The sequence below is a fragment of the Pseudopipra pipra genome, chromosome 21 (genome assembly GCF_036250125.1).
Source record: "Pseudopipra pipra isolate bDixPip1 chromosome 21, bDixPip1.hap1, whole genome shotgun sequence".
Lineage (NCBI taxonomy): Eukaryota > Metazoa > Chordata > Aves > Passeriformes > Pipridae > Pseudopipra > Pseudopipra pipra.
In genome coordinates this window covers 10,087,248-10,110,088 of record NC_087569.1, presented here as the reverse complement: position 1 = coordinate 10,110,088, position 22,841 = coordinate 10,087,248, and the positions used below count along the sequence as shown (strand labels likewise).

Genomic DNA, 22,841 nt, shown 5'->3' with positions numbered 1-22,841 from the left:
CAGAGCCTCCCTGGGGATGTGCTTGGAGGGTTTGGCACGTGGGAAGGGACAGTCTCCAGTGGTACCACGGACAGCCCTCTGCCCCAGGACTGTTGCTGCCCTCTCCATGGTTTGCTGGCCCCAGGACATGGGGTGTCCCAGCACCTGAACCTGCTCCATGTGAGACCCCACACTCCTGGGGTTCACCAGCAGCTTGACTGTGGCCAGTGAGATTTTTCTAGTCCCTCCCCCTTGGGTGTGAGTGTCCCAGCCGAGGCCGTGCTGCTCACTGGGGAAGCTCCATCTCTTTTTGCAGAAGGAAGGAGGTTTGTGGGAGGCAGAGGGGGCTGGAGGTGTTCAAGGCCAGGTTGGATGGGGCTTGGAGCAACTTGGTCTAGTGGAAGCCCCTCCAAGGCAGGGGGCTGGAAGGAGATGAGCTTTAAGGACCTTTAAGGAGCTTTCCAACCCAAAGCTTTCTGGGATTCAATGATTCTGTGTAGTTCCTGGTGACCAAATGGTGTGACAGGGTGGAAGTCCTCAGACATGGGAATCTCTGTATTTCTCTTGTGCTGGGGTATAACCATGTACAGGATGAGTCCAAGCCTGTTCTTGCCTTTGGGAATAAGGTGTATTTACCTCTCCATGTAGATACTGTCCCTCACTCATTTCCCCTTCTCCACTTGTGTCTTGGGCAGGATGTTCTGGACTGGAAAACTTCCCGTACCTTCTTCTACTGGAGGCTGAGGCGGCTGCTCCTGGAGGACGTGGTGAAACAGAAGATCCACGATGCCAACCCTGAGCTGACAGACGGGCAGATCCAGGCCATGCTGAGGCGCTGGTTTGTGGAGGTTGAAGGGACAGTGAAGGTATTTATTTTACTTCATATTTTATATTATTTTATTTTACTCTGTTCTATTTTACTTTGTTCTATTTTATTTTATTTTACTTTGTTCTATATTATTTTATTTGATTCTATTCTATTCTGGTTTATTTTGTTTTTATTTTATTTTATTGTTTTAATTTTATTGTTTTAAAATTTTATTTTTTTTTTTTTTAGTTTTAGTTTTTATTCTGTTTTTATTTTATTCCATTTTTAAAGTCCCAAACACTCAGGGGTTCCAGAGAAGGGGGGGGAATGTTCTCTGGAGGGCAGCAGCCTTTCCAAGGTAGTGTCTGAGCGTCTCCAAAAGCGGGCAGCTCGTTAGCTAATACATTACACCAATCAAGGAGAGTTATCTTAAGCCACAATTAATCTGCTCCCTGGCATATGTTGATAGGGAAGCATCATGCTGTTTCTTAATTAAAAGCAAACGGATTAAAAATGATTAATAAGAGTATTAAATATTCTCCTAAACTAAAAGCTTTGGGATTCTTGGGTAAATGGAGCTTTACGCAGGTCTGCGACTGTATTGCAGCTTCCTGGGTTGGGGTTTTTTTTCCCCCCTTCCCTGGAATCTTCCTTTGTATGCAGGGAATGTTGCTGCATGGCAGGGGCAGAGCCAGGGAGTGAAACCTGACGAGTTTAAAATAATAATAAGGAAAAACAATGAAATAAGCAAAATCTAGGAGTGACATCACTGGCTTGAGACAATCACAGCGTTCAAGAAAATAAAATAATCCTGGTTTTTATTGAAGCGTGTCTGGGGCTGGGATGGGCCCTGCACCTGGGGCAGGAAGAAATTCCTCCCTGTCAGGGTGGGGAGGCCCTGGCACAGGTTGCCCAGAGAAGCTGTGGCTGCCCCATCCCTGGAAGTGTCCAAGGCCAGGTGGGAGCAACCTGGGATAGTGGGAGGTGTCCCTGTCCATGACGGGGGTGGGACTGGATGGGCTGTAAGGCCTCTTCCAACCCAAAGCATTCCATGACTCCTCATGGCTCTCACCTGAGGGTGTAACAACACCCTCAGCAGGAAGGAGCTGATCCTGAGAGTCCCAGGGAAGAGGGACTCTGGACTTGGGAAATTATTAAATGAAGGATGGGCAGTGAGGAGGTGCTTGGATGATGCTGAGGGAGCTGGAGGGGCTCATCCTGCAGAAAAGGAGACTCAGGGGGGACCTTCTGGCTCTGCAACTCCCTGACAGGAGGGGGGAGCTGAGGGGGCTCGGGCTCTGCTCCCAGGGAACAAGGGGCAGGATGAGAGGAAATGACCTCAGGCTGTGCCAGGGGAGGTTTAGACTGGACATCAGGGAAAATTTCTTTACTGAAAGGGTGGTCAAGCATTGGAAGGGGCTGCTCAGGGAGGTGGTGGAGTCCCCACCCCGGGAGGGATTTAAAGGCCGTGTGGATGAGGCACCTGGGGACGGGTCAGTGGTGGCCTTGGCAGTGCTGGGGGAACAGCTGGACTCGATGATCTTGGGGGCTTTTCCAACCTTAATGATTCTGTGATTCCATGATTCTGTGGCCCACTGGCACAGCAGTGGGTGCCAGGGAGGTCCGAGGGGGCTCCAGGGGGTGCCAGGAAGGTGCCACCACGGCATCACAGCACCCAGCTCGTTGTCATTCTGACTTTGACTTGGTTAGTGATAACAGAGAAGGATAGTGCACCTTTAAATGAGGAGCTTTGTGTTTAATTACCCAAATAAAATGACATAAATATGAATGAGTGCTAATGGCAGTACTTGCTTTTCCGGAAACCATTAACAAAACGATTCTTAAATGATTTGTAAAGAAAATGAGAGGAGAGGAGAGGAGCGAGAAGGCTATTAGGGGCTCACACACTCCTGAATTATTGCGTAGTCAACTATCTAGCAAATATCAGGTGAAATGATCTTGCAAAAGGCAAAGAGGGGGTTGTTGCTGAGGGTTCCAGACACCCTGACCTGCTCTGCTGTGCTCACACCTGCCCCAGGGGCTGTTTGGCCCCGGGGCTGGATCAGGGATCCTGTGATTGCTGGGGGACACCAACACTGGGTCACTCTGGAGGTGGTGGGGACTCGTGGGTCCCATGATGGTTTAGCACTGGGAGAAGCCCCAGATCAGCGGCATCTCAGGATTAGCTGTGTTCCACCTGAATTTGGGCAGCTGATCACGAGGGAAGCTGGGATTTATCTGGGACATCCATCCCAGGGGAGTGATGCAGCTCGTTCGGCTGCAGCACTGGCCAAGGAACCACCTCCTGGGTTCCTTTCTGTCACGTTTATGGCAGGAGAGGCAAAAAAAAAAGTTTGGTTTTTTGCTAATTGTTAGTTGTGTTTGTGGAAGCCCCTCTCACTGGGAAACCCCAGCCAGATGTGTCACCCCCAGCTGCTATATTTGGGAATTGGTGTGTGGGGAGCGGGCAGGGGTGGCCAGGGCTGGGAATGGGCTGACCCTGTGGGATTTTGGCAGGCATATCTGTGGGACAGCAACAAGGACCTGGTGGAGTGGCTGGAGAAGCAGCTGACGGAGGAGGAGGGCGTTCGCTCGGTCGTGGAGGAGAACATCAAATACATCTCGAGGGATTATGTCCTCAAGCAGATCCGGAGGTGAGGGCTGCCCTGGGAACTGGGATGTTAGAAATCACCAGGGAGGGGGAATGTGGGTGCCCTTGGCAAGTGCTGCTGGTGGGGTCGGGGCTCACTCCGGAGCTCCTGCCCTCCCATATCCCGGGTCCACACACTCCGGCCTCTCGGGATTCCAATCCCCACGTGTGTCTGAGCCCGTCTGCCACCAGCAAGGGAAGTGGCCACAGGGAGCAGAGCTCGGCTCTCACAGCTCACCCAGTGCTGTGTCCAGTTTCCCACAGCCCCATATTCCAGCCCCCCCGGCCGGCCGGAGCCGTCTGATGCTCTGGAGGTGCCGGGGCTGCCGTCACTCACCTCCCTCCTCTCTCCAGCCTGGTCCAGGCCAATCCGGAGGTTGCCATGGATTCCATAGTGCACATGACCCAGCATATATCACCCACCCAGCGAGCCGAGGTCGTGCGGATCCTCTCCACAATGGACTCTCCTTCCTCGACGTAAGAGCATCGATTCCCCCGCGCTCCCCCTGCCCGGCGCCGCCGAGGAGAGAACCGGGAGCTCCCACCTGCCCTTTGTGTCTCGGCTGTGCCGCCACGGGGAGGCTCAGGGAAACGCTGCCAGCAGGGACAGCTTTCTCTTTTCAGACCAGGCTGACCAGGGGAAGCGTGTCCCCTGGCCAGGGACATGAGGGAAATGTATAAACACAAGCGCCTGCGGAACTGAGTCCCGGCTGTGCTGCTGTACCTTATTTATTGAACGACTGGAGCGGCGTCCGGGCGCCGTCGGCTCCGCCGGGCGATGAAGGTGCTCCGGTACCGTGAGGCCTTGGCACGGCAGAGCAGGGGCTGTGGGTGGTCCCCCCGTGCCCCTGCCTGCCTTCCCCTCCCACCCCAGCTCCGCGCTGACAAGTGCCAATGTCACCCCTGTCACCCGGGCGGGCTCTGCCTCGGGAGCGGGTGGGAGCCCCCCCGGCAGCCCCTCGGCCCTGTCAGGGGTGATTTGTGTGTCACACGTCTGTCTTGTTTCTTCAGTAGCAGAAAACCAGCCTTCAGCCGCTGTGGCCAGGGCTGTCCCTGTGCCCCCAGGAGGCTCCCGGGCTTCCCAGGGCTGCGAAGGTGGCGGGGCAGGATTTTGGGCGCTGACCCCCGCTCGCTTTGCCTTTGTGCCCAATTCCTTTAGAACAGGTCAGTGAACTGTGTGAGGGGCCCTTCTGGGAGGAGGTAAAAGAAGAGACCAAAGTGCAGCTGCTCAGTGTTTTTGCTTTCCCTTCCCCGCTTGTTTTGATGGATAACAATGTGGCAGCCCCACTGTGGGGACACTGGCTGTAAGTGCTCATCCCTTTCCTATCAGTAGCAGGAGGCTGATCCAGCCAGCTGGGGTGAGAGGGGAGAAAGGACAGAGCCAAATATCCCAGTGGGGTTAGAACTGCAGAAGGATCCAAGGAGCTTTTTCTCATCTCCCCCCTCTGCTCCGGAGCTGGAACGGAGCTGCCTGTGCTGGGCTGGTCCTGGTGCAGGCTGGGGAGGGGAAGGGACTGTCACTCACCTGGGAAGGTGGAAATGTAAAAACAGCTGGGTTGGGTAATCTCAGTCCAGTGGTCAGGAATAAGTGTCTGGGAGGCAGGTAAGTGCAGTGCTAGGGTGGCAGCAGCCCAGGGCCCCCCAGGCTGACCCAGCCAAGGCCTCCCAGCTTCTTCCTACACTTTTTTTATGTCCACGGGCCTCCTGACTGTAAGAAAAGTTGCCTGTTACAGAACTCGGTCTGGGCAGGACCGGGCTCACGCCAGTGATGGTCTGGGAAGAATTTCAGATTTTACAGTCCCTCCTCTAGTACAGCAGGAATCAGAAGGGCTGTTTTTATGAGAGAATTAATCAATGATGCTGCCAGTGCCTCTCACCTCTCCTTGTTTCCTTCTGAAGTGCAATGCAGCCCTTCTGCCTTTGGGGCCAGTGACTGGAGGTGCCACAGGGGGGTCACAGCTCCCCTGCCCGTGGCCAGCGGAGCTCACCCACCTGAAGGACTCGCTTTTTCTTAATAGTTAAGAACCCTAATTTGATTTAAAAGACTTTTATTTTCCACTAGAGCCCCCTGAACAAGCCCCAAAGATGCTTTTGCTTATGCCAAGCTGGGCTGCAGCAGGACACACGGACAGAGAATGTCTCAGCCAGGCAGGACCACTCAGAGGGTGACTCATGGGGCTCCTCCCTGTCACCAGGAATTCCTACTGGTGGTGTCACCAGTCAGTCCCTTATCCAGGACACCTGCAGGTGTCAGGGGAAGTGTCCCAGTGCCCACTGCCCCGACCCCTTTGGAGCTGCTCTGCCAAGGCCTGTGCAGAGCAGCCCCCCCTGTTTCAGTGTTCCAGCACTGGCTCAGGCTCCACTAAATTTGGGGGTAAAGCAGCTCCAAAAAACCAGCTGTTGGGTAACATCAGTGCTGGGCTGACATCAGGGTCTGTCACCAGCCCTGGGGGTCCTGGGGGGTCTGGACCTGCCAGAGCACCATCACCTGTGCTGTCCCCAGGTCACCTGTGCTGTCCCCAGGTGTGTGGGTCGGTCACCGGGTGGGGAGACCCCCCCTTGGTCCATACGGTTCTCGCTGGTGCTGAAGTATTTCACTTACCTCAATTTCTTTTAATAAAAAAGAATGAATTACAGCTCTGTTGCCAGGAGTGGAATCTGTCACCCCCTGTCCTGGGCACCCTGGGGGAGCTCTGCTTTCCTTGGGGCAAGAACAGGGGAAATGTTTGTGGGGAGGGTTTATGTGGAACCCCTCAAGGTCTGGTGGGAGGATGGAGCAGAAGCACCTCGGGGGCTTGGCCGTGCCCTTCACCTGAGCCCTTGGGCAGGTCCTGTTCCTCCTCCATGATTTACTATCACCTTTAACATCACAGTGACTGGGACAAACAGGGAAAACTGAGCCCTGGCAGCTGCTGCTGAGGTGGTGGGAGAACTACAGGGACCCTCTCCCAGGGACAGTTGGACTCGAGGATCTTAAAGATCTTTTCCAACCTCAGTCATTCTGTGACCTGCTCAGCAGGAGCCCATGGGAAAAGACTCACAGGACCCTTGGCTGAAGGGTGTCCACTGGGAACCTGCTCAACAAACACCTTTTGGGAGGTCCCCACACTAAAGGTGAGATGTTAAATTTGCCCACATGAGCAAACACAACTCCAGCAGTTCGTTTTTCATTCATTTCTCAAACCAGAATCCTGATAGTTAAATAGGGGGTGGTGAGGGGACAGACCCTGCTGAACTCCAGAATCACATTTAAAACTCTTTAGCCTAAAATATCTACATATTAAAATGCCAAGGAAAGACGTACCAGAGCTGTAAGCTCTCCAAAGCCCAAGATCAAAGTGCCATCATCTTTTAATGTAAACCTTTTGTTGCATCAACAGTCTTAAGAGGGATGAGAGACATCAAAATAAAAACTGAGACAAACTGGGGCTTTGTAGCTGTTTTTTGTTTTAGTCTCTTCTCTCAATTTGGGCCATGAAATAGGTCAGCTCCATTACTGATCAGCCTTCCCACAAATATTTAAAACAAATTGAATTGCACACCCAATACCCATCACAATTACGCCAGGCACAATAACTAAATTAGCAATTCAACAAAATAATTGGAAATGCGATTCTCTCCATTCCAGAGCCTCCCCCGGGGCTTTGGCCGATCTATGGGGGGAAAACTCTGCTTTACTAATTCTGCAGCTAATTAGAGACACACTTGTAAATGAAGTTGTTTGTCTGAAAGTTGAAATTCTTCGCGGTGGCGGGGTTGGGGGGAGAGGATTAACACAACCCTCTGTCCCTCCCTCCACACACCCCGGGCCCCAAAACGCCTCCAAGTCTGCGCCGTGTTTGGCTGAGGTGTGGTGCCCGTTTGTGGAGGCACTAATTAGCAGCTGTATCATGAATTAATAAAGAATTAATATTCTTTTTTTTTTTTGGGGGGAGGGGGATATCTCACTTGCTGTTGATTGGCAGCATTAGGAAAACCTGGTGGAAATCACCCTGGTTATCTGTGTCTGTATGAACAGCTCCGAGAGCTCTGACCGGGCCGTGTCGGACACTCCGGAGCTTCCAGGAACTGGGGGAGCTGAGCCAGACTGGGGATACTGGTAATGCAGAGTCCACCCTCCTCCTGTGTCCATGCACCCCCTGGACAGACCGTCCTGCTGTCCCCAGGAGGAGCCACTGCTGGCCACAGGCAAGCCCCTGGCTCTGATGGGTGGTTCCTCAGGGATTACAGAAGGCTGGACTTTTTCCTGCAGCATATTCAAATCCAGGCACGGGCCCTGTTTTCCTGCCAGGAATCAAGGGCTGCCCTCAGCAGCAAGGTCAGAGCTGGGATGGGGCCTCATCCACCAGCCCAGGTTCTCCCCATGTCACCACAACCCAGGTGCTGGTGGGGGGACGGGGGGAACAGGCTGCTTAAACACTGATAAGTGAATTCAAAAGCGTGCTTAGTGGGGCTTGGGCTCTTATCTCCTCAAACAATACCGACGAGAAGTTATCACATTTAAAGTGGTTCATATTACCCTTTTAACATTACAGCCAGACTGAAAATAGAAAAAAAAACCCCACGGAGTGCCCTGGTGCTACAGCTGTAGAGGACACAGGAGTCAAACGGGAAGGGGGTGGCACAGCTGCAGCCACAGAGAGCCCAGAGAAACAAACCCTGAGCGGGGCAGGGACAGGGGGCTTCCTGCTAAACCCCCTTAATTTGGGCACTGACAGCACGAGCAGCCCGATGCCATCCCACTGACAGGCTGGAAGCAGCTGATTTCCTCCCCTCGGTGCCTCTAAGAACTGTGGTTCTCAAAGCCTGAGATTTTAATCATGTTGAGGAGCACAGGGCTCTGCTGCTGCTCAGGTCAGTGCAGGGACAGGTCATGGGGTCAGAGGTGCTGGGATGGCTCAGGGTCACATGGGACCTGTTGTTGGGGAGCTGGAATTGAGGGGGAGTGGATGGAGGGGACAGGACGTGACATTGCCAGGATTTCCCATGGGAGATGGTCACACCCAGAGACCCCACAGCTGGGGAGGCCCCTCTGAGCTAGAGCAGCCCAGTGACAGCCCACGCTGAGCTCCCCAGTGAACACGGGGCTGCCCCCCTGATACAGGGGACTGGAAAATCAGCCCTTCCCTGTGCCCAGGACCCTTTGGCCCTTCTCCCCACAGCCCTGGGCGGTGCTTTGCCTGTGATGGGCATCACTGTGGGGCTCTGCTGTAGGTGAGGTCAGCAGTGGGATCCCAAATCCCGGTGAGGAGCCAGCGGTGACGTTTCGTGTGTTCCCACCTGGACTGGAGCTGGGAGGGGCAGGGAGATGGATGCACTTCCCTGGAGCTGCAGCTCTGCTCTGCTGTGAGAGAGCAAAGAGATTTATTCATCCATGAGACACCCAAAGTCAATACTCACCTTGGCACTTGCTTTCTGGAGCCCAGGAAAACCAGACATGTTTCCACAGGGCAGGGGGGGAGCTGAGCCTGGCACCAGGGAGGAACTGGGAAAGGAGAAGCTTTTTTTGTCCTGTTTTTAACCCAGGACTTCACACAAGCTGCAGCTGAGCTGGTCTCCCTTGCTGTGGTGGACTCTGTGCTCCACATCTCACTGGGGTGTTGGGAAGACGTTTATTGGGAGCAGGTGACTAAAGGGAGACTAAATCTGTAATGATGAGGTGCAAAAAGGATTAATTAATATCAGCTGCAGACAGCTCTGGGGACACAGTGAAGTGCAAAAATTTGGCTACAGAGAGGCTGCTAAGGGAAAAGAGGGATAAAACTGTGGAGCAACACATCCAAGCAGAGGCAGGATTGGGGGAGCAGCACAGCAGGAGGTGAGGGAAAGGGGGGAATCACTGCAAGGAGATGCAAAATGGGATCACCTGCTGCTCCACCCTGGGCCTCACCCTCAGGGGCAGCACAGGGCACAGAGGGGGGCTCCCCTCCCTGCCATCTAACCCGTTACAGCCTTAAAAAATGATGTATTTTTATTCAAGCTTAATAAGAAAAAAGAATAAAAAAGTAAAATTCAGTCACCCATTGCAAAACTGGTAAAAACCCTGTAACTTATGCAGGGAAAAGCCCCCAAATCCCTTGGCTTTTTCAAGGTCAGGAATGGGGCAGTTGGCTGCTTCACCCCATCTCTGTGAAAGGGGACACCAGAGTGGAACCCCTGAGCCAGCAGGGCCGTTCCTGCACGGATCACACCGGGACAACCACTTTACAAACCATTTTAATGACATCACCCAAAACACTACCCAGGGACAGGGCAGCTCTGTGGGACAAGCCATGCCTGCTACACACGTGTTATTCACAGGAGATAACCTCAGTTTGGGACTGATCACAGCAGAATCCCAAATTCTCCCCACAGGATCTGATATCCTGCTTCTGACCTTTGGGTATAAAACCCCACGAACCCCTCAGGTGAGTCATCTCTGCCCAGTTTCACATTGTGCTGACACCCTTCAGCGGGGTGTCATGGCCATGGTGAAGACACAAAGGTTCAGAGTCACGACCAGCTGAAAGAACTGAGTGTTCAGGATCAATGCAGGGCTGGAAAATTCCCCGGGAGGTTCCTACGGCAGCAATATCCCAACATACCCCGTGGTGTGGTCAGCAAATGTCCCTGTGGTCATTCAACAGCTGGAATGTGAACTGGGAGCTCCCAGCACAGGAGAGCACCCTTGCTCTGTTTTAAGGCCATGTTAATTATGTAAATGACATTTAAATCCTCTTGGTGAAAAATAAAGTCCCTCGTTCCCGATACGCAGCCAACGACCAGAACAGGGCATTTAAATCCCCCCCAACTCCCAAATCAAAACCTCTGAGGGTTCAACACAACTGTGGGGGACCCACATGGGGGGGCTGGTGGTCCCTGCTGGGCTGGATTGTGTCCCTTCCCCCCAGCATTGTGCCCAGATTGCAAAAATCAAGGTCAGGAATTTAAAGGGAACAGTTAAAAATGGGTTGTGTGTGGGAGGAAGCACTGAAGCCGGAAAGGGGGGATGCTCAGCCAGGCTCAGTGTCCCCACTCATCCCTCTGATTTAGGTTTGATGTTCCTTCAGGCAGGATTTTAGGGACAGACCAGAGGCTGGGGAGACCTTGCCCTGCTCCTGGGCAGCCTCAGGGAGCCAAGGAGACGTCGGGAGCCGGGGCCTGATCCTAATTCTGCTCCAGCTCTTCACCATTCGTGATTTTTCCAAACAGGGAACGATAAAGCTCCGTCCTGGGGATAAAAAAAAAAAAAATAAAGGAAGGTGGGAGAGGGAAAAGTTACTTTTCAAGGTCAAAACGGGAAAAAGAGGCTGCCACTCCAAATGAAAAGGCCTCGTGTAATTAAAAACGCATTCAACAACCTTCATTAATAAATACAGAGTGGGGGGGAAACTCGTGTGAGACCAATCCCAGGCAGCACAGAAATATGGAAATATCTCAGCGTGGCTGGATCTCGTATCTCCAGAGAATGAGGGCTTCTATAAGTTTGCCCTTTCCAGACAGGCTCTTCAAGTAAGAAAACAAGATTGAATATTTTAATAGGATGTACGAGGCCACGGAGCCGTAAGGAGGATTCAATCACAGCCTACGTGGGACTGTAATTTAGTTTTCATACATTTTCTTGGACAGCACTTGAAAAACAATGAAAATGACCCAGCAACAAGATTCCAATTAATATCCCACGTGCAGCAATTCTGATAACAGGAGCAAATTTCCCTTTAAAAAAGGAAAAAAAAAAAAAAGTGGGGCTGGTGTTATCTTTAATTTCAGAACCAGAGTAACCTGAGCTGGGGGAGAGGTATTTCTGCCTTATTTTGTATAAATGCATTTTCTGAAGCAGCAGCCTTTTGTCAGGGGCTGCACACACAGGGCAGGGTGTTGATTACATGGGGGGGGTGGGATTTTCCCTTCCCAGAACAGTAACAACCCCAGGGCTGTGAGTGAGAACCAAGTGATCCCATTGCCTCAAACCACCCTAAAGGCATTCTGGAAAACCCAAAGGGGATTTTCTCCAGAACAGGCTCCCCTCTCCAGGTCTCCAGGCCCTTCTCCTTTACACGTTCACTCATTTCTTACATCCCCAGCCATGTGAGAAAGCTCAAACACAACGTGTGCACACTGGGAGACCCCAAAAAACCCACCAAAGACAGCAAGAGCTGCTGTGTTTGCAGGCAAAACCCCAGAGTGCTGTTCCTTTACAGCCTGCCTTGGCCTTTCCCACTGCAGGAGAACCCAAGGAGGAGAATTCCTCAGGTTTCTGTCCTCATTTTGGTGGGTTTGCTCCCCTGCACCCCACAGCCTCATCCTCCCAGGCACAGCAACCTCTGATGAAGCAGAAATCCAAGTGGAGCTGTTTGGATAACACATCATGGACAGACATCCCAGCAGAGTGACAGGAGGAGGAGGGAAATCAGGTAACCCCCAAACCATCCCCAAAACAGAACAAACATTTCACCCTGAAAAAATAAAATAATAAAACAACCCAACCTTTTTTTTTTTTCCCCTCTCTTCTCATCATCCAGGCTCCCTTTCTTTTACAGCCTCTCCCCTCAGCAGGATTTAACCATGCAGAGAGTAAAACTCATCAATCCTCCAGGTTTAACCTTGTCTCTGTTTCAATTCACCAGGGTAAGTGCAGATTTTAATACTTTCAGCCCCCTTAAGGCTATGCATAATGAACTTGGATTTTTGGTTAAAAAAATATAAAATTTCTCTCCTCCACCCACAGATATGAAACATCAGACTTGAGCCACTGAGTTGTAACAACCCCACTGCAAGTGTGTCACCTGCAGCTGGAGGAAAGGTGACTTTAGCACAAAGAGGGTCTGGAGGCAGCATGTGCTGAGGAATAACCTGTGCAGGTAATTAAGAGTACTCACACCTCAGGTGGGGAGTGTGGAAGAAGCAGGTCGATACAGGGGTCTTCCTTGAATTAAAATTTAACTTACCCTTTATTGCAACCTACAAAAGCAAGTAATGAGCACTAACATTTTTATTTCTTTTAAACTGTCATTTAGGCTGTAGAGGGGATAATTACCTATTTCCACTGTAGTAAGGTTTTATCACCCTTAGTGAGGCATTTTCTAATTTAATATTTTTACTGTATTATCATAAAACCTGTTTCTGGAAAAAAATGATCACGGACCACGGAGCCATTTGCCATAAAACATGTGTGTGTAAGTACCTTGGCTTAATTATTTATGCATTTCTTCTGAGCTGGCTCCAGAACCAGGGGACAGCACAGGCACTGTGTCACCTCCCCACCACGAAAACTGGGCTTTTCAGGTCAACAACATTGTTTTAAAATATGAAATAAAAGGAGCAGCTACTCCAGGTGGTGAGCCTGTTGTGCTAAATGCCCACTGGGCTTTTCTCCCCCTCCAAACCCCAGGTATTGCTGCTACACACATTTTACAGGCAAAATCCTTGCAACAGAGACCAAGGAAACACACACACACACAGAGTGAATATTAACTGCAACAGCACATTTTATAAATCTATATGAATCTTCAAAATTCTAAACAGATCCCCAGGAAGGTGCTTTGGCCACCAAATGTACAAAGGGAAACCAAATGTGTACCTGCACGTGGGAAAAGCCAGTATTGTACCACTCTGTGTAATTATAGTCATTTTTCTAAATACAGTTCTGTGAACTAATAGAAGAACAATATTATGGGGGAAAATTCAGTTTCTGGTGGCTTTATTTTTTTTTTTTTATTAAAATGGCAATAGTGCTCTTCTAGTAAAAATACCCTCCAACCAATGTCTCTGCCTTCTCCCTTGTACCTTTTACTTCTTCTCTTCCTCTACCCAAAAAAAAAGATAATTTAGAAAATGCCACAAGCAGTACTGAAATGACTATATAACCCCACTCCTCCACTGGGAACTATGAATTTTTAATTCACAAAAACTGGAAAAAGACAGAACATGAACACCCATGAAGAAAGGGAGCAGGAAAGAACAGAAAACACAGGACTCCTGATGAAAACTGAAGTTGGCAGATTGTTTCCTTGGAAAACTTTCTGTCTGTACCCTAAGAAATGTTTTGTCCAGTGGTGTGAAATTCAGGTTACTCGGTGTCCAGCAAGCTGGGCAGGTACCAGGAAGATAAAATAAAGCTGAAGCTTTTTTTTTTTCTTAATGATTTTTTTAAAATGATTTTTTGTAAAAATGATTTTTTTTTCTTAAAAAATGGAATAAAAGGAGTGGCTACTCCAGGTGAGCTTGGTGTGCTAAATGCTCAGTGGATTTTACCCCCCTCCAAATCCCAGGTATCGCTGCTACACACACTCTATAGGCAATAGGAAAGAGACCAGGAAGATAAAACAAGCTGAGACCATTTATTTTTTTAATTTCTAGAGAAAGGCTAAAGCAGCCTTAATTTCCAACCAAACCCCAAACCAGCTGGGTGTGGGTTTGGCTCTGTATTCCCACCCCTTCCAGCCCGCACTCCCCACTCCGGCTCTGCAGGCACAAGCCCTCGGGGTGCTGGGTGACGTGGGGATCCCAAAAGCAGGGCTCAGACCCCTGGAGTGGCACAGGGAGGGCCCCGGGGCTCTGTGTCCAGCCCCACGAGATGGCACTCACTCCCTTCCCAAGCCCTGAGTGCTCAGCTCCGGCTGCATCCCCCCGGCCCGGCGCTCCCGGCACCCTGCCCGTGCTCCAGGGGGGCTCACAAAGGTCTCCTGCAATTCCCTCCAGCCCAGGAGGGTCAGGATCGGGCCCCCCCCCTTCCCCGGAGCCTGTGCAAATGCTTTTAGCCTCACGGCTTTGAATTATGGAAGGTGACATGTGACCTCTGGCTCGTCTCCCGAGAGCAGGCACAGGATTTATAAATGTTTCAGAAAGCTGGTTCTTGCCCTAAACAAAGGGACTCTGCACGTTTTGAGAGGCTGGATCTGGGAATGGGGAGTGGGAGGGCAGCAGAGAGATGGAGAGCTGGTGCCCAAGGTACCATTCCCCAAACACAACCAGACCTGGGGTTCATCCCTGCTGTCCCTGCCACCAGTTCTGAACGTTCCCCTCACCCCAGCTCTGAGCTCAGGATATCCCTGATGGAGCAGAGATGGACCCTCTCTCATCCTGACTTCGGTCCCAGTTGCATTTTCGTAGGAGCTTTTACAGCACAAAGCATAAAGGATGTGGGCAAATTGGCTGGAGAGGCAGCAAAACACAGGGATGTGCAGGCAACTCCAGCTTGCTCCTCTGGTATGTGTTCCAGTAGCTGGAATTTCCCCAGGAATTACATCAGATGCCCTCTCAGTCAGTTTTTGGATGGGTATTTGAGCAGAGCAGCCTCTGATGCTGCATGGGAAATGCCCTGTGCAGGAGAGCAGGAGGGGAGCATTCTTTGTGCCCCTTAATGCCCCATATTCCTGGGATGATTTCCCTCTTTCACAGCTTGCCTGTTTTATAACAGATTTGATGCAGGAGAAGACAAATTGTCTCACAAAGGAAAGACGACAAATCATCTCGCAGCCCTTTAACAGGTTATTTTTTTTTTTCCCCCTTTAAAAAGGAAATTTCCATACCAGAGGCGCCTCTCTCCTTACAGGGATGTCAGAAATCAAGTGCTGGGACAGGATGATTCCAGCCCATCCACATTGGGTCACCACTTCACCCTGCCAGCTGAAAACACACAACCTGTGCAAACACCAGCCCTTCTGACACCCCGGTTAAAGTGGAGAGTTAAACTGCACCTCCAAGAGCTGATGGTGAAGGCCAAGTCAAAGGTTGGGGGGATTTTAAATAAAACAAACAAAATGAGACACAAAGGGCAGAAATTTCAAGGCCGGGTTGGATGGAGCTCTGGGCAAGCTGGGCTAGTGGAAGGTGTCCCTGCCCACGGCAGGAGGGGGAATGACATGAGCTTTAAGGTCCCTTCCAACCCAAACCATTCTGGGATTCCGTGATCCCAAAGTCACAGTGCCTCTGGATAAGGCCAAGCAGGTTTAGTTTCATAGGAACAATACATGTTCTTGCTTCTGTTCCAGGTTCTCTTCTAGCCCAGGTGTGCAGCAGGTTACACAGCACCCTCCCAAGAGAGCCCACGTCTCCCCTGAGGGGGTTCTTTCAGCAGCCCCAGTGCCCAGGTAGGAAACTCCCCCTCCCACCCAGCCACAAACACCCCAAATTCCCTAAAACATCAGAGCCCTGCACACTCCAAACTTGCCCTCCACGTTCATACTCTCTCCCTTTGTTTCCCGAAACAAAGCCAAAGCAGGACAGTCCTTCTTCCAGGCAGGGCCTGAATAAACTCAGAATCACTTTTCTCACACCAACACCGAGGTTTGTGCCATGCAGCACAGAAGCCACTGGTTTAGTTGTTCCAGAAAGAAGGGCTTTGCTTCCTCTCAGGAATTCTGTGGTGGTGAAGGTACTGGATTGACAATCGCAGAGCCCAAATTCCTCCATTAATCCCCTCTCATGGTGTTTTAATACCCAAAGTACAAAGTGAGCAAAGTTAAAGGCTGGTATCTCACCAACCTTTTTTTTTTTTAATTTTTTTTTTATTAAACTCTTATGTCATATAAGCAAATTAATCTTTTAATACCAGGATTTCCTACTACGTACCCCCCTCTGCTTGCAGAGACACACTGTGACAAAGCAACTGCACTGAAGTGAGAATGCTGATCAGGAAAATACACAACGTCCTGGCTGGATCCAAGGGAAATGTTCTAATCCAAGCCTCTCTGGCAGCTGGATAATCTGTGAGTTAATTCAGCCTCCCAGCAGGCTCATGCAAGAGCAAGAGTGGGCTGGATGCTCTTGTGCCACACATGACCTGAGGCCAACGGGACTGTGGAGGCAGGGGATTCATTTCTTGCACTTGGCCACGGGATTCCGAGAAGTGAGTCCTGCCCTGAGCCCAGTTCTGCTGCATTAAGTCTGCACTTCCAAAGTCAAACACAAAATTGTGACCATCTGCTAAAGAAAAAGCCCCCTGTGTCGGGGAAATGCAGCCCTGCAAGGCTGGGCAGGACACAGGAGCTGGAAGGAGGGAGCCAGGACACAGAGGTGCAGATACCAGGGATTCCTACAAACCAGGGACAAAAAGGTCACTTCCACCACAGGCCAACAGGTGATCTGGCTGAGCTCACCCCACGAGGTGTAGGAGCAGTGCTGCCCGAAGGCAGGGACAGGTTCTCTAACTGGGGGCAAACACAGCATGGAAAGGTCTCAGAAGAGCAGGAAAAAACTTCCCCAGCTCCCACATTGTGGTGACACTGCTTGGTTTGACACAGTCCCATCAGGGCCATCCTCTTCCCTCTAATTTGGCTCATAAAGGATGCAAATTCCTCCTCCCTAATGAAGATCCCTTTGCAGAGGTACAAACAAACCCGACACGTCCTCCCCACCTTCCCCCAGTTACAATTCCCCGCTCGGAATCTCGGCGTGCACTTGGGAACACGTCTCCTTTGTCCTGCCTGACTTTCCTGCAGAAAAGGCTCCTTTTGCCTCCCGTTCTGCACTGGGTGCCATGTTTAATGATGATGTATGGGTGTCCTTTTCCTCGGCGGTGCTGTGGGGAGGGGGTCAAACATGTGACACCGCCAGCATGTGTATCAACAGCAAATTATAAACCGTGTCAATCCAAGTTAATGCAAAGCTGTAATCCTCTTTAACAAGAGATCAAATCAGTGCCATGAGTTATGTTCATTCTGTAATCTGATAAGAAATAGAGTGAGCCTCTAATAAAAGAGTAATGAGAGCCCTTAATGATGCTGTTAAAAGGTAGCGCCAGTTAAAATATTGCTGTTGTTCCAGCTGATTAGATCATTGTTGCATATTTGCACAATCTTGTTTTACCTGTCAGAATAACCTGAGTCATCTTGGGAGATAAAGGTGTTCGTACCAAACATCTGTGTCCTTTAAGGATGTCTCTCCTGCGAGTCACCGTCCTCCAGAGGTGAAATTCAGATGTTCATCAAACTCTGCAGTAATTTGATATTAGACCTTGTGTCTAATAACAGTGTCTCTGTTTAGTCTCTGTTCCTCACACACACGGACAGTGCAGAGATCTGAAGATCTGTATATCACAGCTGACAGGCAGAGAGAATAAAACCCAAATCCACACACAGCTCCTCCCAGGAACAGGGGCTTTACCTGACCTTGCCACAACAAGGCTGTGCATTGGACCCACTCCTGCACATACTGAAAACACCTCACTTGGAACAGACTTGGAGGCCCCAGCAGGAATGCTGAGCCTCAGCTCGCCCATAAATACACCTACCTGGCACAGGAGCTTTCTCAAGTGCACAAATGTCTGAGCTCCTAAAAGATGAGACTGTTTGGAGCTGGGCCAGCTGAAGGTGGCTGCACAGGTCTGGGTTCAACCTCAGCTCTATCCCAGACCTTCTGTGTCCCCTTTGGCCATTCCCTACGGCTCTTTCCTCAAGGATTTCTGGACCCAAAAGCCTTTGGAGATACAGGCTATCATCTCTGTGTGCCTCATTTCCCAAGGTGTAAACCAGAGGAGACTGGGCTGTTCCCAGTTCTGCTGCACATGGGGCCACTGAAGGATGTGAAGCTCCCCAGGTCATGGCGATGGGAAAAACCTATTTCAAGGCAAGTCCAAGAAGTGGCACCTACAGGATACCACCCTCAAACCCAGGAGAAATCACAGCCAACCCTGTTCTAACCCTGAGCAATTCTTGCCCAAGGCAGCTCCCCTCTCCTCTGTACAACCACCAGAGCTTTGCCTTCGGGTCCCTTGTCTTAGGTCAGGCCATTTACATAGCAATGACCTTGGACCGATTAGAAAAACCTTGGCCCAAGAGGACAATAAATGTGTTAAAGTCTATAAACATGTATCCCAAGATAACCATAAAAATCACTTTCCAATGTATGTTTTAAAATACTACCAAAGAGGGGTTAAAACAGAGGAGGGCTGGAGGCCACCAGTGTCCCACACATTACACCATAATATATGTGAGCACAGGGTCAAACAGCCATGCCCATGCATAGGGTGCATGGAAAACTGGCAAGGGGAAGATTAATTGCTTCCACCAGTGCTATTATTCCAACCAGCAGCAAGAACAAGAAAGAAAGTGGCAGTGATGTTGACAAAGGCAGTTATTTGACTTGCACGTTCCTCTTCTCGAACTCGGGCTGTAAAACAATCCTGGAGTGATTGTTTATCCCCTTCTCTTCCCAGTGCTCAGGCTGCTCCTCCTCACAGGCATTTCTTTGAAGTCCTGGGCATCCCACAGCCACCAGCACACAGGGAAATCCTCCACTCCAGGAGAGCCAGCAGTTCACTGCACTGTTTTAAGGTCTCTCTGCACATCCAAAGCAGTGTAAAACAGCTCAAATGCACAGGAGAATCAGGCCACTGGTAGGACCCAAGGGGAATGTTCTGCCAGCTCTATTTCTACACCCATTTTACACACAGCTCACTGACACTGTGGAATTCCTCCCACTACCACGCAGAGCACCCCATTGTTCAGACATGTGTTTATTTTGGGGTCGTGCCTTTTTAAGTGCCTGACCAGAAAAAAAAACCCCGAAGTGGCTCAGAGCACAGTCATGTCTCTGTGAAGTGTATACTTGCATTTTCAATCCAGTAATTTGCACTTGCAAACAATAAAATTACCTTCTTCTGTCACAAAGGAAAGCTGTTATCATTGTTGCTTCCCTCTCAAGTGTACAGGCCTGGTCTTTCCTTTTTGATTCACCTGCAGATGCTGAATTCTTCTTGCTTTGTCTGGTACAGTTGGGTGCTGCTACAGAGGTCTTTATGGCTGGTGCAAGGGTATTTTAAACAGAGCTGTAAAGTGACCCCTAGAGAGTGGCTCTGATGTTCAGAAACACGAGTGACAGCAGCAGATACCTTCACTTTGGGAGAGCTGAACCAAAACACCTACTGAGGCCTGATTTTCAGGCTCTGACCATATTTTGAATATGTTTTATGTCTGGATGCAAACACAAATGGTGTAAACTGGGGAGGAAGCTGATAAGTAACACCCAGGTTTTCACAAGCGTTCCCACCCAAACGTGCAAGGGCTGCTGCAATGAGGAAGCACGAATTTGTTCTCAAAGCCCACATGGAACAGGACAAGAAATAACAGGCCTAAATTACAGCAGGGGGAAATTTAAGCTCAACATTAGGACTAAAGCTGCAGAGAACTGCTAAAGGAAGACTGTGATGCCTGTGATAGGCATGTTCTTTGTGCTGCAGGTAACCAGCAGGCATTTTGGCAACAGCAAGAAAAGCTCGGGCTTCTATTTTCGTGTCTGAAACAAAAGCTTTCCTGTGTACGTCGAAAAACTAAATACTACTAAAATCACTATTGCTAAACAGGCAGTAGTATCTCACCAGCAGCTCTCTGTGGCTCAGAGCAATCAGAACACAGAGCAACCTGCTCAAGGTCACCCACGAAGCCACTGGGAGAACAAGGAACAGAACCTGCCCAGCCTGACTCCATCCCTGCCCCATCCACAGCCTTGGCAGAGCGGGATCCAGCTGCCCGCACGGCACGGCCCTCGGGCACACCTGCTGTGTGACACATCAACACATCCAACCCAGCACAGGGGCTCAGTGCCCGCAGTGCCATTAGCAGAGAGCATGGAAAGCCTCCAAAGTGACTCATAAACTTAATGTCAGGACTAAGTTCCCGCAGTCAGACAATGAGCAGCAGCTGCTGCTGCCACCGAACGCTCGGTGACACGCGCCAGCGATGCAACAGCTCAACGTGGGCACAAACACCAGGACACACTCCCAGGAAAACAAATGTTGTCAACCACACTGTCCCCACCACCCCCAGAACTGTGAGGACAGAGCCTGGCACGGACGAGCTGCACCAGTTCTGGGGGTCAGGCCCCGTGCTGGGGGCTCGAGGTGCCTCCCGGGGAGCGAGGGGTGTGAGGATGGCAGAGGAGGATGGCACATGAGGGGGAGCTGAGGCCCAAGAAGGCCATAGCACAGAATGACTCCCCTGTCCCAGCTGTTTGATGCACTCACTCCACGTTTGCTCTGGCTTGCTGCAGGATTTTGGCTCACAGAGCACATTTTCTGTGCAACTTTTGGAACACAAGTGAGCGCGGTGGACTGTGAAGGAGGAGGCAATGTCACCTCTGGGGACAGCACACACAGTGTAACTCCCGTATTGTCGGTCTCACCCTTTTTTTTCACCTCCCTCTCCCTCATACACCCCATGTGAGCTAAGCTTGCCTTAATTTTGGGGGCTCAGCAGGGGTCTGCAGCCTGCCCAGCCTGCAGAACAGTGCAATAAGTACTGCAGCCAAATACAACTGACACCCCAAACTCATTCTAAATTCCTAAAGCATAAATAATAACCAGTCAACTGGACATAATACTAAGAAAAATATTGCAGGCATGCAGATTATTAATGAAAATGGTACCAACTGGTTCTTCCTGTAACACATTTGCCACCTGCTAATTACCCTCAGACAAAAAGATGTGGGGAACAAGCAGCACATCCCAGAATCATTCCTACAGGACAGTTTGACTCTACCAGGGAAGTACATCTATCCTGCTCCATGTTTAATTTGGTGTTATCTAAAACAGCAAAGACACTAATTCCATACAGGTAGGGAGGTCCCTGCTGGCTGGGAAGCACACAGAGCTGCCAGCTCAGGCCCTGCAGATCAGAAACAAAAATACACTCAATTTATTTGCCAAATAGACAAAAGTGTGCATGTCTAATCTCACAGTGCTCAAACCACTTCTGTCCCTCTCTTCCTACGATCCAGGTAAGGGGTGGAAGAACTGAGCACTTTATATGGCTGAAGGAATAGCTTTCACCCAGCACCTGCACCATGTTTATTTTTGTGGTGAGAGGACCTAAACAAATATTAAAAATTCAGAGCAGGTGGGTTTTTTTCTCACTTAAAAAAAAGAGGAAAAAAAAAAAAGCAAAGAAACTCAGAGAAACACACATGATGAAACATTACAGGTCTTATGGACACAAAACATCTTAGCCCCAGCTTACTCCTCATCCAGAAGTCAGTGCAATCCCCCAAAAGGCAGCAGCCAAGGAACAGCAGGTATTTGGTTTCCATTTCGCAAACAGACAAATGACATCTCTCCCTCACAAAGCACAAACATGTTCCACAACCCAGGGGAAAGATGTTTCTCAAGCTTTCTACATCCATTCACTGGAAAAATTATTCCACCTCCTTCCCACAAAGAGCTCAGCATTTCGAGATGCAGTTTAAAAATGTAATACTGAAGAAATATGGGTGGATATGTAGGAGAGCTGTTTAGTAACTCTGCACAAAACTTTACTAATATTTTCTTTACTAATTAGCACATGAAATCATTTTAGTTTTCCAACAAAATTCGTCACTCTTTAAATAGACATAAACACAAGGAACAGTTAGGTTCTTGAGTGAATCTTCACAGAATTATTCCAATTACTAACTAATCTAGGAAAATGCAAATTAGCCAGAATCTAGAAGTTGCCATTTCTGTTAAAAGACAAGTTCTTTCTAAGTTTTGGTTATACCTGAAGACACCAGGTAACTCAGCTGCCTATTTCCAAACAAATTCCTTCAAACTGGAAGATTTCAAAACCAGAGGAGTTTTAAAAGCAGGAATCAAAATGTGGGTACTGAGATTTATGAAAACTTCTTTGTTTGGAGTCACAGCAATTAAGAGAGTGAAAGCTCAGCCAGGCTGCCAGGACAGATGTGACCAAGACACCCAGGCTATGATGCCAGTGACAAATGGTGAAGTGATAAGAAGGAATGGAGGGGGCGACAGCCTGAAGAACAGGTCAATACCACGCTGTCATGGAGCCATTTGAGAAACATAATTAATCTATTACTCACCTGGCATCATCATTCATTGCGCAGTGGTCAATAGGTGCCATGAAGCTCACCAGCTTGCTATGCACATGATACCTGAGGAGTGCAGGAAATAAGCAGGCAGCACATTAGTGACTATTAATGAAATGTTGCTGCTGGACTAGAACCACTCCAGCCCCTGAAAGGAAAAGCACTGGCTTTCCTGGGGGCTGATTCCTAATGAGTCACCAGTTGTAGCTGGCAATTCCCCCTCCCTTCCCTCTTCCTTTCTTACAACATGGACACAAAAATAATCAGATGATACAACGAACTGAAGAGCAAGTAAATCCTTTTTTATCCCAGTGAGGAAGAGGACAGACAGACTCCATTAACTGTGTGCGAGTCCCTAATCAGACTCCCAGACAGACAACCCTGAGAAGTCAGAGAAACACACACTCCTTTCCAGCCTTCCATTCAGCTGGCATCCTAATCACCTTCTGGAATCTGTGCCCAGAGCCCACTGCAGGCAGCAGGAGCATCAGAGCATCAGACCTTCTCCAGCATCCATCTGCTACCAGTTCTTCCTTGCTCTGTGGTATGCAGGGCCCTGAAGGATATGAAAATCCCACTCTGCAGCCATGTCCATAGTCGGAAAATCTTACCCTGAATAACTTA

General features: G+C 49.8%; 2 protein-coding genes and 1 long non-coding RNA gene across 11 annotated transcripts in view; 2 read left to right on the top strand and 1 right to left on the bottom strand.

The window, feature by feature from the left end:
* The window catches only part of ACACA (acetyl-CoA carboxylase alpha), a 113,710-nt gene extending 107,637 nt beyond the window's left edge, over positions 1–6,073 (top strand). For all 8 annotated transcript variants that reach the window (XM_064678088.1, XM_064678084.1, XM_064678087.1 and 5 more), the window contains 3 exons: positions 675–845; positions 3,305–3,441; positions 3,792–6,073. In XM_064678088.1, the coding sequence (XP_064534158.1) occupies positions 675–845; positions 3,305–3,441; positions 3,792–3,918 (435 nt within the window). In that variant the 3' untranslated portion in view covers positions 3,919–6,073. The remainder of the gene's footprint in view (positions 1–674; positions 846–3,304; positions 3,442–3,791) is intronic.
* A 3,567-nt stretch (positions 6,074–9,640) lies between these two features.
* AATF (apoptosis antagonizing transcription factor) overlaps positions 9,641–22,841 on the bottom strand; it is a 47,806-nt gene continuing 34,605 nt past the window's right edge. The window contains exons 11-12 of the mRNA XM_064678091.1: positions 22,212–22,283; positions 9,641–10,647 (exon numbers count right to left, since the gene is read on the bottom strand). Of these exons, the coding sequence (XP_064534161.1) occupies positions 10,584–10,647; positions 22,212–22,283 (136 nt within the window). The 3' untranslated portion in view covers positions 9,641–10,583. The remainder of the gene's footprint in view (positions 10,648–22,211; positions 22,284–22,841) is intronic.
* Positions 11,702–13,275, top strand: LOC135425624 (uncharacterized). Of its 2 annotated transcripts, XR_010435672.1 has the most exons (3): positions 11,702–11,830; positions 11,939–12,044; positions 12,145–13,275. It is a non-coding gene; the product is annotated as an uncharacterized LOC135425624 (long non-coding RNA). The 2 variants fall into 2 exon arrangements; XR_010435671.1 differs by having other exon boundaries at positions 11,702–12,044.